The following is a 17717-nucleotide window of genomic DNA, read 5'->3' as shown; positions in this document are numbered from 1 at the left end:
AAACCCAGCCTAAAACCCCAAACAGCAAGCAATGCAGGTGTAGAAGCACGGTGGCTAGGAAAAACTCCCTAGAAAGGCCAAAACCTAGGAAGAAACCTAGAGAGGAACCAGGCTATGTGGGGTGGCCAGTCCTCTTCTGGCTGTGCCGGGTGGAAATTATAACAGAACATGGCCAAGATGTTCAAATGTTCATAAATGACCAGCATGGTCGAATAATAGTAAGGCAGAACAGTTGAAACTGGAGCAGCAGCATGGCCAGGTGGACTGGGGACAGCAAGGAGTCATCATGTCAGGTAGTCCTGGGGCATGGTCCTAGGGCTCAGGTCAGTTCAAAAAAATAAATTCTGGAGGCTGCGACAGGAGGGGTCAGGAGACACTGTGGCCCCAATTAAGTTGGAAGTCCGACCCAGTTGTCTACATTAGAACGGTGGAAGCCCTCAATGGCGTTGCCCATGCTAATACGGCTTTGGCCTTTTGGCCAGTAGAGGACTCTATCATTCCTTATGTGTAGGCTAAATCATTTATAAATAGTGGTGACCATGGTGAGTCATTGTACTTTCCCCAGAATACTGAATAACTCCTATTTCTTGTAAATTCTTATCACACAATTCAGAAAGTGTAGAACTTCCTTGTGGACACAATTGTACAGAGCTAAATTCAATGAAATACTGATCACATTGCTCTCGGCGCACAACTGTTTCCGTGACCTGTATCGGTGTGGCACTAGGACCCATAGCCGAGTTCTCCAGCAGTGCCCTACTATTGCCAAATGATAGCGCACCTCTTCCACTCTCTAGCCACAGTTTGCACGTGTATGTGATCCGAAGTGGATATGGCAGCGAACCGGGTCGGGAGGAGATGTAACAACAAGGTCCATTCCCCGAGTAGGGGTCCAGGTAGGGACCCGGGGCTTAGCTTGCAGAAGAGGCAAGCACGGGTCACGGTAAAGTACAACAGAAAGGAGCTCCAAAGGCGCTTGGATGTGGAGAAGTGGATTGACTGTAGTCTGGACGAGCTCTATTTGGGCAGGGTGAGTCCCATCAATTTGAACTGAAACGGATCTCTATTGATAGGCTACGCATACAGTCACATACCAATGGGAAACGTTTATTTGATTTATTGTAAGAATACAAAACGGGGTTTACGCAATAACAATTATTCATCTTAGCATCAGTGTCCAACGAATTACATAAAGCGACTTTGGCAGCAGCTTCGGTGTACGAAAGTCATTGTAGCATGGCACATCACTCTTCAGTGGGACTTAATCGCTATAATAGATATATCGGTTTGGCGCATTTGGGACCATAATAGTCGTGTTGTGAGCGGTTACGCAACAATGGCGTATTTTCAGTCTCCTCGAGATATGTAAATACAACTATTCACAGAATGTCATGAAGTCTGTTTTTCAGAGATCGTACTGCCTCGTGTCCCTTGCCATATGGGATGTGCCTACGACGTTAATACATTTTAACGGGGGGGGTTGGCTGCCTTGTCTCCTTGCGCCCTGTCTGCTTCACATTCGATGAATAAAGAATGTGTAGATGGATGCCTTCTAGTGTTTTGACTGTCTCGTCAACACTGGTTGTCATATTGGTAAATTCATGGTCTCATCAAATCCAGATAAATAGTATTGTGCGTGTGTTTTCTTATCAGACACTATTGACTGGACACTTGTCCTTTAGTTAATAATAAAAGCAAACGTTTCTCTGTCGCCAGAAGAAGCGGGATTAGAATGATCTACAAAGCCATGATTAGCAAGGCCATGGAGTACGTGCAGAGGACAATAAGGTTAACCATGTCAAGCTTTGTTTTCCCTTTACACCCTTTTTAGCCAATGACATCAATGCCAGCATGTCGTCCTTCTCTACAGTCATTAAAAGGAAATGAGGGTGTCGTCTGTGTATTTTATTAGCTGAACAAAAATATCTATCACACTACACACACCACAGTTAAACAGGTTTATTCTGATGTAGGAGAGCACCAGCCAAGGTGTTATACACCTGTCTGGCATGCTTCCTCATATTAGCAAAGAGTGGAAAGACCTAGCACAAAAAATAGACTTGGCATCCAAGGCAAAATATTGAAGTAGATATGGTAGATTCCCTTCATGTTGTTCCCTTCCTGTTGTATGTAAGGGGATAGACAGTCATTGGAAGACATGGAGGGGTCAGTATACTCCCTGTGAGTGGGAAAGTCTGTCTCTTTGCCAGGGGTGACATGGGAAAGGTCAGAGGTCCAATTGAAAGTGTTCCCAGAAACATAACTGGTCTGGCTTGGCGCTTGTTGCTTTACATGGACAGCCTTGGAGGGTTTATGGCTTCTGGCTGACACAACAGGAGGATCCTGGGGGACCAGGTGCGGTGTGTGGCATCACCAGCGAGGGCATGGGCCGCCAAAGGATGTTGGTGGGCGTTGGGCCAAGGCACTGCATGGTGGAGTCTGAGCGGGGTTGGGGAGGATGGTTGATGTACCAACCACTTAAAGAGTAGAGAATATATAAATATAGCTTTTGATCCTATTTAGTGTTCATGACAGCTTGACCTAGTGTACCATTCTGTTTCTTGTGGGTGCTTTTCATGTTGTTGCTTTCTCACAAACCCATGGCCACAGCTTTATATCTTTTGTTAATGAGTTAATTGCTGTGCTGATAGTGGAATGGGCATGTGTAATGATGGCGTAATCAGATATCACCAATTCTAATTTCCTCCTAGACCAATGCCCACACTGGCTGCCCCGGCAACGTGAAAACCCCTTGACCAGGCCTGAACAGACGCTATCTATCCCGGTTATTGATTGATGACATCTCTGTCTCCTGGGATGATTCTGATGAATGGGAGGATGGGGAGGTTTGGAGGAAGTGAAGGTCCCATATGTCACCAAATAGCACAAAGAGAATACCCCCCCCCCCCCCCCCCAATCACAGAGCCCGTTGTTAAAACTCAAAGCATTAAATGTAGAACATTACTTGGACAATTAGTCTCGTATCAACGCTCAATCGTCGGCCTAGATTAAGATCCCCGCAGTGTTCTGCTATCTGCATGATTGTCTGCGAGGCTCGGGGTCTTTTCACTTTTAGTCCTCACCCCTACACCCAGCCATTTATAACCATTCTATTGAGTCGTCACTGCCCACTAAGCCACACAGATGTGACAGACAGTTGTTATGCAATATACCACCGCAAACTGGGTGAGAGAAACATCGGCGGACTAAGGTTTTTAGAGTGCAATTGTTTACTTTTGTACGAACAATAAATATCTAATGGGTGTGAAACATCTATTGTAACTAATCTATAGCAGCTGGTTCTCCGACGAATGCAATTTTTTCGACGACATGGAACTTCATCTCATGAGACTCATCAAATATATAAATCACATAATTGTGTATGTCTTGAACCAGAACATATGTCCACAATTTAGTGATAAATGAATAACCTAATGGAAATACCTTTTAATTTGCATGCCTATGTAGATGAAACGGTCATCAATCTCCTGATGAACAGGCCCATTACCTGGTGTAGAGAGAACCTCTTGGAAATCTGTGCCGATCATGTATCTCAATCAGTATGGTTTTAACTTTGAAATGAAGTCACCCACCCAATCAATAACCATGATTTCACTGATGGCACTAAACCATCTTTTTTTTGTTGACTGATTCATTTTTGGTAGTGCTCTGACCACATGCTAATACTGTTGTAATTAATACTAGATCACGTGTCAAACTCATTCTACGGCGGGACAGGTGTCTGCAGGTTTCGCACCCCTGTACTAGATCATATTAATCAAATGTATTTATAAAGCCCTTCTTACATCAGCTGATATCTCAAAGTGCTGTACAGAAACCCAGCCCAAAACCCCAAACAGCAAGCAATGCAGGTGTGGAATCTATCGGCTGTAGCAGTAAGTAACTGTGGGAACACACCTGGTGCAAACTGTGATGTTTTGAATTGGAATGACTTGTTAGGATGTGACAGCAGGGGTTGGCCTTTGAGAGACAAGGTGTGACAAACGGTAGAAGAGAGGAAGCGTGTAACGGCATGTCACACAGGCAGTTACGAGGATATGAATATTAGAATATTAAACGGAGAAGACCAGTCATGAATCTGGAAATGACACGTTAATGTACTGTATTACGGGGTAAATGGATATTGTAGCGCGTCTGCATTTAGCAGTCCGTCTGTTGCAGGATATGCAATGGTAGAATGAAAGGGTTGGAGGAAATGGTGGTTTGGAAACTTGAGTCAAGCCAGATAAGCGTCTGTCAATACTGCAGGCTCTAAAGGAAACCCAACAGTTGAGGGTTAACATGGCGTACACAAACTGACCCACAACAATTTCTATTTCGAGACATTTCTAAACATTTGTGTCAGTGCAGTATAATGACTCATCAGTGAAATGTATTGAGGCTGAATGTTTTGTGTATATTGATTTGGTTTAAATGATTTTCTAAATCATGTCCTTCCACCTCGATGGGTTAAGGAAATTCATGTGCATTTTTAAAGTGCGGTCGCTTCCCTTATAAATGCATTTACTTTACGTTAGTCTTCAGTTCAACCTGACCCAGCTTTCTTTTGTCACTAGTGTGGAACAGACCACTTACTGTATCAGGGTGTTGGCTATGGAAAACATTACACACACACACACACACATGGACACAGGTGCACAGCTGGACACTGACACAGGGACCAGTGGACTATCACAGAGTTCCACCCAGAGTACCCAAGGAAACAAAAACCACATTACCCTCGACCCACTGGCCTGGAAGTGATGTGGACTAAATCGCTGCCTTCCCAGCCCTCGACTGATGTGAAACTGGGTGGAATGACTCGCTCCCATTTTCTGTCTCTGCTACAGAGGAGTGAGGGCCCAGCCGTACTCGTTTCAAAAGTACCACTTAGATATGATATTGTTGCTGGTGTTACATTCTCACCTTTTAAAAAAAAAAATTTGTTCATAGAATTATACTGCCCCTTTAGCCAAACACAATTTTTAACAGGCCTTAACGTTCTGCTAAAACACAGTCATCACACAGTGCCGGCTAAACTAAAACCACAGATGAAAGGGAGTTTGTTCAAATGATTGTTGCTGGAAATCAACGACTGCTAGAAATCCTGGGGTGGGCGATAATCGTCAGATCATCGCGAATGTAGGCGACATGAATCAGTTAGCTACACTATGCTTGCGAACTAGTCTTTGCTTGTAACCAACTACTGGTGGAATTAATTTCACACTCGTGTATGCAGGAAGAGTGCAGCAATATGTTTGAGAAATGGTCTACTTTGATGGCCAATTTGTTGCATTCTAAGTTACGAGAAAACGGAGACATGGCATTATGCCACCAAACACAACTTTTATTTCACTTTTTACATAAGAGGGCTCTATCTGCACCTGTCTGCTCACCTTTACTATTAGCCTCCTGCACAAGTAAGATAGGAAAAAAGGATGGGACACATTTGCCCACCTGTCATCACACATCCTCTCACAGAAAACTAATTTGATCTAAGCATAATGGGAAATCCGGGCATGGACAATGAAAGCAGTTGAATCCCATTTTTATTTTTTATTTTTAAAGCATTGCATCAGCCTAAAGTGACTTAACACATCCTGACAGGCCTGAGTCATCATGTTTGTCTCACGATGGAGGCTGTGTTTACTCAACCCTGCCAGGAATGTGATTTTGAGCTGCTTACTGAGCCTCATTATCCCCAGAGTTGAGCATTACAATAATCATTTTTGATGTTCGCGTTTGAATTACGATTTGTTTTACCAGCTCCTGCCAGATTACGGAATAGATCTGCTGGCGTGCACATGTCGTTTCATTGCATATGTATATTACAACACCATTTATTACATTGTTTGTGTGGTATGAGAGTGATTGTGGACTTGCTCACGTGACTATTTTTGATATATGCCTGTGTGTGTGGGCAGAATGAGACAGTATTTCATTGGCATTTGGAGTTGAAAGAAAGGTCAGGGATGCCTGGGCAGGAAAGGACTGCTTGGATCTGCCTGGACGGGCCTTTACACTACCGGTATCCGAATCACTAAGTCCCTCCGCCCCGACGGCACCCACAGACAGACCCAACGGGGCTGGTTAACCTTACTGCTGAGCATTCAGGTCAGACTGAACTCTCCTATGGCCTGTTGCATGTCACTTAGTCAACATGTCACGTGCGCGTCTTTGTTGTGTACTGTGGTCGATGTTTGGATTAGGTTCTGAAAACAGCCTCCCATCTGGTCTAAAGTGATATCTGCAGTCTTCATCAATTTCCATATGTTGTTATTCAAAGAATCTCTGCATTACCAAAAAGGACAATAAAAAAAAGCGACCAGGGTTCATTTTTGGCCACTATGTTGATAGCAGCACATCATGAATAATTCCCTTTTGAATGTGCTGTTTGTGCCAATGAGCAGACTTGCCCCAAGGCAAAAATAAATAAGGTGGAATCTCACCATGAGACGCTTGGCCAGAAGCCATGGTGGAATGTTTTTCTGTTCAGAATGAGAGAAGCAGTTTGAAAACAGGGTGTGTTCGGGGCGACTACATCTTATACCAAACAAAAATATAAACGCAACATGTGCAGTGTTGGTCCCATGTTTCATGAACTGAAATAAAAGATCCCAGAAATGTTCCAAATGTGTTTAAATCCCTGTTAGTGAACATTTCACATTTGCCAAGATAATCCATCCACCTGACAGGTGTGGCATATCAAGAAGTTGATTAAACAGCATAGTCATTACGCAGATACACCTGGTGCTGGGGACAATAAAAGGCCACTTTGCCTTCAATGCCCTTTTAGAGAATTTGGCAGTACATCCAATCGGCCTCACAACTGCCGACCACGTGTAACCATGCCAGACCAGGACCTCCATCTGGCTTCACCTGCGGGATCAGCTGAGACCAGCCGCTGTACGACAGCGTATTCCAGTTCAAGCAAATCTCCAGCAACTTCGCACAGCCATTTAAGAGTGGGACAACATTCATTAGGCCACAATCAACAGCCTGATCAACTCTATGCGAAGAAGATGTCGCGCTGCATGAGACAGAGTGGTTACACCATGATCCACGCCCCTACCTTCTTTTTTTTATGTACTCTATCTGTGACCAACAGATGCATACAGTATCTCTATTCCCAGTCATGTGAAATCCCTAGATTATGGCCTAATGAATGAAAAAAAAAAAATATATAAAAAAAATTGAACTGAAACTGAGAAGTCTTTGAAATAGTTGCATGTTGTGTTATTTTTAAATATTTTTTTGTTCAGTGTAGTTACTTCATTTGGGACATTTTCACAGATCATTAACTACATAGACTGCTATACAAATAGTGTCTGCTTTTCTGAGACTTGGGGGGAGCTGAAGGCACTGAGTATGACCAATTTTAGGAGGCTGTGAGAAAGCATAGTTTTCATGATCTGTGATGGAGAATGTCTAGTCTTGGCGGTGGCTTCCGTCCTTACAGCAAACCTAGACTAGTAGTAGCCTGGTTCGTTCATTCCCCCCCCTCTTCCTCTCTCCTCTCTCTCCTCTCCCTTCTCCTCACATGCAGTGTCCCCACTGAAACTTAATCCTAAGACTATGGAGGCACTTGACCGATTCCAAGACGGCACAGCCATCTAAATGATAGTCCCCCCCCGCCCAGTCATCCCTAGCCCTAAACTGCCAGCCCACGCATCAATCATCCTGCATCTTGCATATGTTGACTCAACAGCCACCATGGACGCTCAATTACACACACACACACACACACACACTGCAGTGCTTCAGGGTCTGCGAATATCTCATGGTGTGTTGCACTCTAAAAACACGCGCAGCTCTTCCTCTGTGTCTGCAAGACCCACGCAACACCGAACATGGCAAGACCTGATTTGTCCTTTTTTTTGCGAGTGACGTGTATATATTTATATGCTTGTATCTGAGCCTGTCCCTTTTTTCATATGGGTTATGTGATAGTTGCACGTTAGGATACTGCTCTGGGTGGAGGATGTGGACAGTTTGACTGACACTCGGTCACCTTGTGTCCCCAGGAGGAGGAGATGCCGGAGGAGGTGAACATTGACGGGCTGTTAGACCTGAAGAGTGACGAGGAGAGAACGCACAGGCTCCAGGTGAACTGTACTACTCACTAGCTAAATCATCGGTGGACTTTTATCATTTTATCAATTAAAAGCTGTGTGAACAAGTTGTACTGTTTTGATTGTGGGAATAACAGTAATAGCTGTAGATTTTGTTGCTATTTTATGCTATTTTATATATTGTTTCAGCAGCAGGCTGGCCAGATGAACTAAAATCTTATTTGGTCTGGGGATTTTTTTTTTTTCAGGAAATGTTTCACACGTGCAATAACACAGAGGTAAGTGAGGTAATCTATGTAGAAGAGTAATATCTAACAATGTGTTTTAAGATTGTTTTGGGTAGTATTTTATGCCATTTATGTCCATAGACTGACTATACAGAATGATGTCACAGTGAAGGGACCAATCAGATTACAGGATTACGAAGTCATTATTAAGGGACCAATCAGAGAACAGGGTTATGACCATGTCATTATAAAGGTTGCAAAACTGTCCTGGTTGGAGAATTCTGGATTTATTTTCTTCTTATTCCCTCCTGATTTTGGAAATCCTCCAACCTGGGATTTTGGGGAAGCCAGGTAATTTATTGAACGTTCCTAGAATTTTTCAACCCTAGTCATTATGAAGGGACCAATCAGAGAACAGGGATATGACGTCATTATTAAAGGACCAATCACCACTGGTCAAGTCTGAGTTGAGTCACAATTCATGAAAATTGTGACTTGAGTCCCAAGTCTTAAACTTAAGTACTACAACATTGCCTTTCTCCCTCTCTCGATCATCTCCTCGCTCTTTCTTTCAGGAACAGAAGTAACCAATGACGACTCCACATATAGTAGCTGACAATGCTAGTCTTGTCCCTCATATGCGAGGTCCTTCTTTTACACTGTCCCTGTATCCTTCGTGGTCAGCATCACTCAACCTGTCTGTGTTGGCAGACGATGTTGACACCCACACACACACACATTGATATCATACACACAATTAAGTGATGTCTCTGAAACATGTTTCACTGTGAATTATTCAATGTTACCGACGCTGTGTGTCGCTGCCTTTCACTGTATCCATTCTGAGCATGTTTCGTATGTTGACCGACTGCCCTTTTTCCCTGCACACACAGGTTTTCATCAAGGAACTGGTGTTGAAACTCCACGGGCTGCAGAAACAGGAGGACCTCCACAACAATGGCATCGAACAACCCCAGCTACACATCTTCCCCAACAGGCAAAACTCTGCAGACCGAGAGGTGATCTGAAGGCCGTGTTATGTTGCCCTTCAACCCCAGAACCCGACTCCCCATTCCTCCCCAGCCTGATGCCACGGACCTCATCTGAAAAACATGGGGTCTTGCTGGTCTTTACACTGTGCTCTACACACTGTCAAATACACATCAAGCAGCTAGCCAGATCTGACAACTTACCACAAACTTTGCAGACACCTTATCTTCTGTCCACACACACACACACACACAGCCACAATGCACAGGCAGTCCTTGCAACATTTGTACCTCTACGATGTCAAATGAGTTCTGTTTTATTTTTGTTAACGCCGTGTCCGAAACGTTTGAAACCTGCTGCTCTCTGTTGGGTCGCTACCGCTACTTGTGTTCTGTGTGTCCTTGAATTGCTTTTATTGGACAACTCATGAGGGTATCGACTGTTTGGTCGGTGTGTCTCATGTTGTGAGATGCACCTCTGATTCTGTTTAGCTCATAAACCAGAACCAAAGAGTCCAGCAATGTACTGTATATACCAATGTCAGTTGGAAGGTAATAGAGACTCTATAGAGCTTTCATATACCCCCAATGGGTTAGTCAACGGTTCCTCGCTATGAGCAGGTCTACCATATTTTCAAACTGCATCCAGTAACATGAGACAGTAGCTCATGAGGTCAACTTGAAGAAAAAGAAGAGAAAACAAATATATATATATATATATATATATATATATACACTGCTCAGAAAAATAAAGGGAACACTTAATACATCCTAGATCTGAACGAATGAAATATTCTTATTAAATACTTTTTTATTTACATAGTTGAATGTGCTGACAACAAAATCACACAAATTATCAATGGAAATCAAATTTATCAACCCATAGAGGTCTGGATTTGGAGTCACACTCAAAATTAAATTGGAAAACCACACTACAGGCTGATCCAACTTTAATGTAATGTCCTTAAAACAAGTCAAAATGAGGCTCGGTAGTGTGTGTGGCCTCCACGTGCCTGTATGACATCCCTACAACGCCTGGGCATGCTCTTGATGAGGTGGCGGATGGTCTCCTGAGGGATCTCCTCCCAGACTTGGACTAAAGCATCCGCCAACTCCTGGACTGTCTGTGGTGCAACGTGGCATTGGTGGATGGAGCGAGACATGATGTCCCAGATGTGCTCAATTGGATTCAGGTCTGGGGAACGGGCAGGCCAGTCCATAGCATCAATGCCTTCCTCTTGCAGGAACTGCTGACACACTCCAGCCACATGAGGTCTAGCATTGTCTTGCATTTGGAGGAACCCAGGGCCAACCGCACCAGCATATGGTCTCACAAGGGGTCTGAGGATCTCAGCTCGGTACCTAATGGCAGTCAGGCTACCTCTGGCGAGCACATGGAGGGCTGTGCGCCCCCCCCCAAAGAATGCCACCCCACCCCACCCCACGACTGACCCACCGCCAAACCGGTCATGCTGGAGGATGTTGCAGGCAGCAGAACGTTCTCCATGGCGTCTCCAGACTCTGTCACATGTGCTCAGTGTGAACCTGCTTTCATCTGTGAAGAGCACAGGGCGCCAGTGGCGAATTTGCCAATCTTGGTGTTCTCTGGCAAATTCCAAACGTCCTGCACGGTGTTGGGCTGTAAGCACAACCCCCACCTGTGGACGTCGCATAGGAACTGAGAAGTGGTCTGTGGTCACCACCTGCAGAACCACTCCTTTATTGGGGGTGTCTTGCTAAATGCCTATAATTTCCACCTGTTGTCTATTCCATTTGCACAACAGCATGTGAAATTCATTGTCAATCAGTGTTGCTTCCTCAGTGGACAGTTTGATTTCACAGAAGTGTGATTGACTTGGGAGTTACATTGTGTTGTTTAAGTGTTCCCTTTATTTTTTTGAGCAGTATATAGATATATATATATTGAAAGGGGGAGAAATATTGTTGTGATATTCCCAATGATTTTAATGACCATATAGATAAAGCTACAAAGGATATTTTTTATGAAGACCAAGCAGTATTGCTTGGTAGGTTGTCAACTGCCACTCAAAGATGGTTTAGACTAGCTATTAAGGATGATTTAAGATAACATTTAAGCTGTCAGGAATACCAGGTAATTTTATTTCTTACCAAAATATTTGTATATCTGTAGAGGATTTTCAGTCAGCTAAAGGATAGGAGTACAGTTGGGTTTCTATGTGCCTCCTCAGGTACACAATTGTTTTTTTTAGTTTTTTTTTACACGAGTTTCAACACGGTTTGTAAATGTGTAGATCTCGGTTGGCTGTATTGGTTTAAATACATTTTGAATTCAATGTTTCCCAGAGTAACTTTGAATCATTATCAGCATAGTGTTTTATAGATTAGAGGCTGTATTTACATGCTGCTGTACCATAGAGAAGGCCCGTGTTTAAAATAAATAAAAAATGCTATGAGTCGTATTGATAAACAGCGCCCTCTTCTGGCTAAATGTACTGAGTTATTTACAACAACATTACATTTTGGCATGACAGTCTACTCTTTTGACAAACCGGGTGTTTATTTAATCCCATAGGGGTCAACCCATTTACCATCATTGTAAATCGATTGCTATGGTGTGGGCGTTGGTAGATAGATAGTAGCCTATATGATGCTAACTGAAGTGTCAGCCCGAGGATGCATGTAATATCAGAGACGGGTCAGATTTTTCAAGCACCCATAACTTTATCACAGCAATCCTACAGTATGAACTCTTGCTCAAACCAATCCAATACTATCTAATCTGACAGACTGTCATGGTTCATTGGAATAACCTGTAGATGGCAGGAGAACACAAGTCAACATTTCCTTTCTCATTATATTAAGTACACCATAGAGTCAGCTTCAGGAACGTCATTAGTAAGATACAACCGCTTACAGAGCATTATTATGGCTACTGTAGTACATCATGCCGCATCTCGTTTTAGCTCAGCATCATGCTACGGACGTTAGCCTCTATTTAACAATTTTCTGTTGCTCAAAAAACGCTTTGTGTATGTATATGCCTGTTTGTTGCTGAAGCTCCGCTGTTCCACCAGACACAGACCAACCAGGCTCAACACACCTTTGTCTATGTTTGTGAAGTAAACATGACACATTCCACCCGGGCATTAAGGACTTCTGGTCTGTATGGTGCACATTTTAGAAATGTCTTCGTGTGTCATGATCATCGAATCAGATGGACTTGTGAAGTGAACTTTCCCCGTTGACATGATGGTTTGGTATGGGTATGCATTTAGACCTTGTAAGGGTCGTTCCCACAAAATGATTGCCTTTTGTGTCCCTTTGATATTTGAAGTAGAAATTGTGCACAACTATTGCATTTTAAAAGCCTGTTATATTAATAAATGTGCCCCTTTCCTACGGACTACATACATTATGCCTATTTAAAATCAGATTTTTTTAAAATTAAGACTTGCTAAAGTGTCAAAATCCAGCATTTTGCACTCTGTGAAGTGGGTTAAAATCTAGGAAGATTTTAACCCACTTCATCCGCAAATTTCTCCCATGTTTTCACATCATTGTATTTTGTTGCTTTGACTAAAGTCAGTCATTTCTGAAAATGATGATTTCTTTAATGTGATTAGTGAATAATTGATGTCTACCTCATTTTAAAGTCAACCCTGTAACGCGAACTGAACCCTCGTTTTTATGTGGTGAAACTATTGCTTTTCAAATATTTTTTTCTCCTCAAAATAAACATTGAACATCTAACCAAACATTGAACATTTAGTCAAACCATAGAGTAAAAGCTGGTCCTACTATTTTTGGCTATGTTCTGGTGTTTTGTGGTGGGGAAATGAGCAGGTTGAACATAAGATGTCAACCCTGTTACCCATAGTTAGACAGGCTGTAAATGTAAAAATAAATAATAAAATAAAATTTGTTAAGCTTAATTTCAATCGCCTCTCCCTGTTGCGCACAACAACCCCCCCCCCCCCCCCCTCCCTATCGCAAGGGGATTTACCTCTGTTTAACGATGAAATCATCAACCCTGTTACTTAATAGGAATTTACTATAGTACTAAATGTAACCTCTTGAGATGGGAAAACACTTTTTATGAAGTTGGACATGTGCTCCTTATGACAATGTTCAAATGAGAGGAAATCCCCCAAAAAAAAAAAAACTTGACACTACTCAAAAGGTTGACAATTCATGCTCCAAAAGACTAAGGCTATTAAGTGGGCTGGACAAACAGTGTACAGTAAAGGGTTAGAATTCCAAGTGCTTTGTTCCACAGCATCAATACATCCCAAAGTCTCACAGATGCTCAAAGCACATAAACAAACATGGGCCTCAAACAAAGAGCTTTTACACATGAACTCTATGACCACATCCGTGTGTAGGTGTGTTCATTGCAGAATACGTTCATAAACAAAGTTCAAAACAAGTAGGTGACGGGAGAATACTCCAAAACAAATCCTAGATCCGGTGGATAGGGCATAGCGGGGTTGCCTATGGTAGATTACTTCAAATAGATCATCTCTATGAGGTGGGGGGATTCAATATACATATGGGTCTAAAACAAACAAACAAATGAATAAACAAAATGAAAGTCTAGCCACAATAACCCCCCCCCCCCTCTCCAAAGGCAATTAGTATAATCAGCCTCTCTCCCTGAGGGGCCTGTAGCTCGCTATGGAGGAGGAGGCAGGGTTGGGGGGGGGGGGGGGGGGGCAAAAATGGGATGGCCCGCTTCCTCAGGAAAAAGCATCTTGCGCTATAGGCAGGAAATGGCCAACGCCAGCCCTGGAGTCCAGACGAGCCTCTGGAACGGAGAAGCAGGCATTACTTCTGAGCTGTCGGACCTGCGAGGACACAGCCACTCACACACCCACTTCGACCAGCTACATTGCCCGTGTGGCCAGGGATGCCACTGCTGTGAGAATCACAGGGATCCTCTTTTTAACAGCTTAACAAGGTAAGAGCTGGACTCTGGGCCCCGGGTGATGCCATTTTAGACTTTCCATCTCAGTTTCATGTTGTCCAGGTGCCCCTGGTTTGGTTGGGCTCCAGTCAGAGCTCTCCTCAGAAGCATGTGTCCTCACCCACTCATAGAGAGCAGGGCTTGGGTTCCGTATTGGTCAGAGCGGAGACCAATGAGAGACCAGTGAGCGGCAGTATTCAGTGGATAACATTCTGTTTGCTTTCTTCAGAGTCATACAGTATATCACTGTTGTTTAATGTATAGTCCTTATGTAATATTTATGTGTCTGCTGTTGTGTCTCTACTAGGGCCTATAGAATAACATAATTTAAATAGAACTTCCTCCAATATCAGTATTTTGTTATCATGTATTGCAGCACTTATAATACAGACAGGGCTCCAAAGCCTTGTGGATCAGGAAAAGCCATGCATCGATAACTACATGAATATACAGTGCATTTCGGAAAGTATTCAGATCCCTTCCCTTTTTCCACATTTTGTTATGTTACAGTCTTATTCTAACATGGATAAAAATAAAAATAAATCCTCATCAATCTACACACAACACCCTAGAAAGACAAATTGAAAACAGGTTTTTTGTAATGTTTGCTAATTTATACACCTTATATAAGGTCCCACAGTTTACAGTGCATGTCAGAGCAAAAACCAAGCCATGAGGTCGAAGGGATTGTCAGTAGAGCGCAGAGACAATATTGTGTCAAGGTACAGATCTGGGGAAGGGTACCAAAAAATGTCTGCAGCATTGAAGGTCCCCAAGAACACAGTGGCCTCCATAATTCTTCAATTGAAGAAGTTTGGAACCACCAAAACTCTTCCAAGAGCTGGCCACCCGGCCAAACTGAGCAATTGGGGGAGAAACACCTTGGTCAGGGAGGTGACCAAGAACCCGATGGTCACTCTGAAAAGATGAATGGAGTAAAGTACAGAGAGATCCTTGATGAAAACCTGCTCCAGAGCGCTCAGAACCTCAGACTGGGGCTCTAGAACATCTAATAGGGTTCACCTTCGAATAGGACAACAACCCTAAGCACACAGCCAAATACAGGTGTGCCAAGCTTGTAGCGTCATACCTAAGCTGTAATTGCTGCCAAAGGTGCTTCAACAAAGTACTGAGTACTTGAGTACTTCAACAAAGTACAAAGTATTTTAATTACATTTGCAATAAATTCTAAAAGTCTGTTTTTGCTTTGTCATTATGGGGTATTTTTGTGTAGATTGATGAGAAGGGGGGAAAAACAATTGAATCCGTTTTAGAATAAGGCTGTAACGTAACAAAATGTGGAAAAAGTCAAGGGGTCTGATGACCTTCTGAATGCACTGTACATACAGAGCAGATTTGCTTCACTTTAGTCCTTCTAGGAACAGCCCACATAGTGGACTATCCACAGCTGTTCATCTGTTGGCTGTTTTTATCATGTTTTATGGATGAAATGTGAAGAGTGCATTGTGTAATTATTTTTTTTACAGAATTTCATGGGTGAAGCTTTAACTTGGGTGCCGTTTTAATCAAAGTTTCAATGGTATGAAAGCCTTGTTTGATGCGGTGTAGCACATTTGAATTACACTGACCGCTGACCACATGTCCAGTGTTGAGGGAGTAGCAATCTGATGAGTCATTGATGGTTATCTGAGTGTCCTTCAGGTAATCTCTGTTGTCTGTGTTGTTTATCCCTGCATGTTCGTGACGCACGCACCGTGACGGGAAAATCTCAAGAACCTTTTTTATAAACATTAGAGCGACAATATGACAGGGTCTAAAGATGCAACATATGAACAGTAGCTTAATACAAGCCAATGTACAGTGGCCAGTATAAGCCTTCTTGTGAGATGTCTCACAGTGAGGAACCATGCAACCAAGGCCCCCATTAGTCACAGAGGTACACCTAGACAATTACAGTTAGGACAGTTCAAGGGAACAAGACCTGTTGCCACTAAGGATTTCAACATTGAACGATCTCACCAGTACTTCAAAACTTACCATGTAAAAGTTTCTGTCTAGCCTAAGTGATGGTACACGGTGTGGTATAACATAATGCTGTAGTCAGTACAGTAACGCAGTAGATATAGCAGTCACAGTGACCTTATGAGAGATAATACAATGTTTCCAGGCTATAAAGTGTGTTAAGTGGATAGCTACACCGTTAAAATGAGTTGCTTTGTAACGCCAAAACTAGTGGCAACTGAGCTGCCACCAACTCTTAAGGAGAATGCCAAGAGTGTGCAAAGCTGTCATCAATGCAAAAGGTGGCTACTTGGAAGAATCTCAAATATTAAATAGATTTAGATTTGTTTCACACTTTTTTGGTTACTACATGATTCCATATGTGTTATTTCATAGTTTTGATGTCTTCACTATTGTTCTACAATGTAGAAAATAGTAAAACAAATCAAGAAAAACCCTTGAATGAGTAGGTGTGTCCAAACATTTGACTGGTACTGTTCATTGGGTTTACATTCCAACACGCTCCGAACACCAGATCTCAGCTTAGAGGCATTACTTTTCATGGTTTCATTACACAATCATGGTGTAATGAGTCTTTCTATTTTCACAGTGTACCATGACCAGTAAACAAAAGCAAGCAATACAAACGTGACAAACAAAGAGCAACTTAATTGTCAACAACGAGGCCTGCCAAACTCAGGACATCATGGCCAGGTTGCCAAGGTCAGCGGAACCAATGTCATGATTACAAAAGAGTTTAACTCAGGAAGGAAAAGCTGAGGCAGAGAGAGAAACGTGGGATGTGTGGGAGTACACTGTACATGATTATGTTTGTCACCAAGCCATTACAGCGCACCCTTTGGTGACAAAAATTGTTCTGTGAGATCCTTTTTTATCCTCTTATTCCTACAGTCTACATTACAAATGACTCGCCTGCTGAGTGATAGGCTGGCTACCTTCCTCCTCCGTACACCTGAATTAGCATTGAATTAGAACACTCTAAACCTCTTCAGGTCAGGGAAACGAGTTTGACGTCTATCCGCTCCCCAGATGGGTGAATCGTGAAAGCACCAGGATGCTACTTACTGCAGTCAGCGCAAATAAAGGATAACCTTAATTCCTCCTGTGCTGTTGGCTGTGTGTGTTTGAGTGGGACAGGGGACAGATTGATGCACTGAGACTGATGAACCGAGGGCATTCAATAGGGGCCCTTCACTCAGTGAGGGGTGGTAGAGGTGCTCCGAGGGGGCTTCCTGTGGCCCGTGTGGGGCGATCAGTACAGGATGCAGGCAGGCTATGATTGGAGCGCCCCCTGTTGACCCCACACACAGGTGCTGCATTGGGGAATGTTACATAGCCATGGCGACAAACAACACAAATGTCCTGATTGGATTTGTTTTTAGCATCTTATAGCTTCATTTATCAGTAGCAAAATGCTACCTGCCCATTTCTGCAGAGTTTGAGAATGTGAAAGTTAACGCAAAAGATGGAACCCTTTTCTAATAACATCATATAATCTTGT

General features: G+C 43.0%; 2 protein-coding genes across 3 annotated transcripts in view; both read left to right on the top strand.

Annotated features, from left to right (window-relative positions):
- Positions 1-756: 756 nt before the first annotated feature.
- LOC115137011 (protein phosphatase 1 regulatory subunit 14A-like) lies at positions 757-12678 on the top strand. Of its 2 annotated transcripts, none has more exons than XM_029672984.2 (4): positions 757-1030; positions 8025-8105; positions 8321-8359; positions 9193-12678. In XM_029672984.2, exons 1-4 carry the CDS (start codon positions 833-835, stop codon positions 9325-9327), a joined length of 453 nt encoding a protein of 150 aa, XP_029528844.1. In that variant the 5' UTR covers positions 757-832; the 3' UTR covers positions 9328-12678. The 2 variants fall into 2 exon arrangements, with proteins under 2 accessions (XP_029528844.1, XP_029528845.1); XM_029672985.2 differs by having other exon boundaries at positions 761-1030; positions 8321-8350.
- A 1439-nt stretch (positions 12679-14117) lies between these two features.
- LOC115137010 (tumor necrosis factor alpha-induced protein 2-like) overlaps positions 14118-17717 on the top strand; it is a 41472-nt gene continuing 37872 nt past the window's right edge. Inside the window, exon 1 of the mRNA XM_029672983.2 lies at positions 14118-14227. The gene's annotated coding sequence lies outside the window, so the exon portion shown is untranslated. The remainder of the gene's footprint in view (positions 14228-17717) is intronic.

Source organism: Oncorhynchus nerka, linkage group LG11 (genome assembly GCF_034236695.1).
Source record: "Oncorhynchus nerka isolate Pitt River linkage group LG11, Oner_Uvic_2.0, whole genome shotgun sequence".
Lineage (NCBI taxonomy): Eukaryota > Metazoa > Chordata > Actinopteri > Salmoniformes > Salmonidae > Oncorhynchus > Oncorhynchus nerka.
The sequence above is the reverse complement of the archived record's forward strand: the minus strand, read 5'-3'. Positions and strand labels throughout refer to the sequence as shown.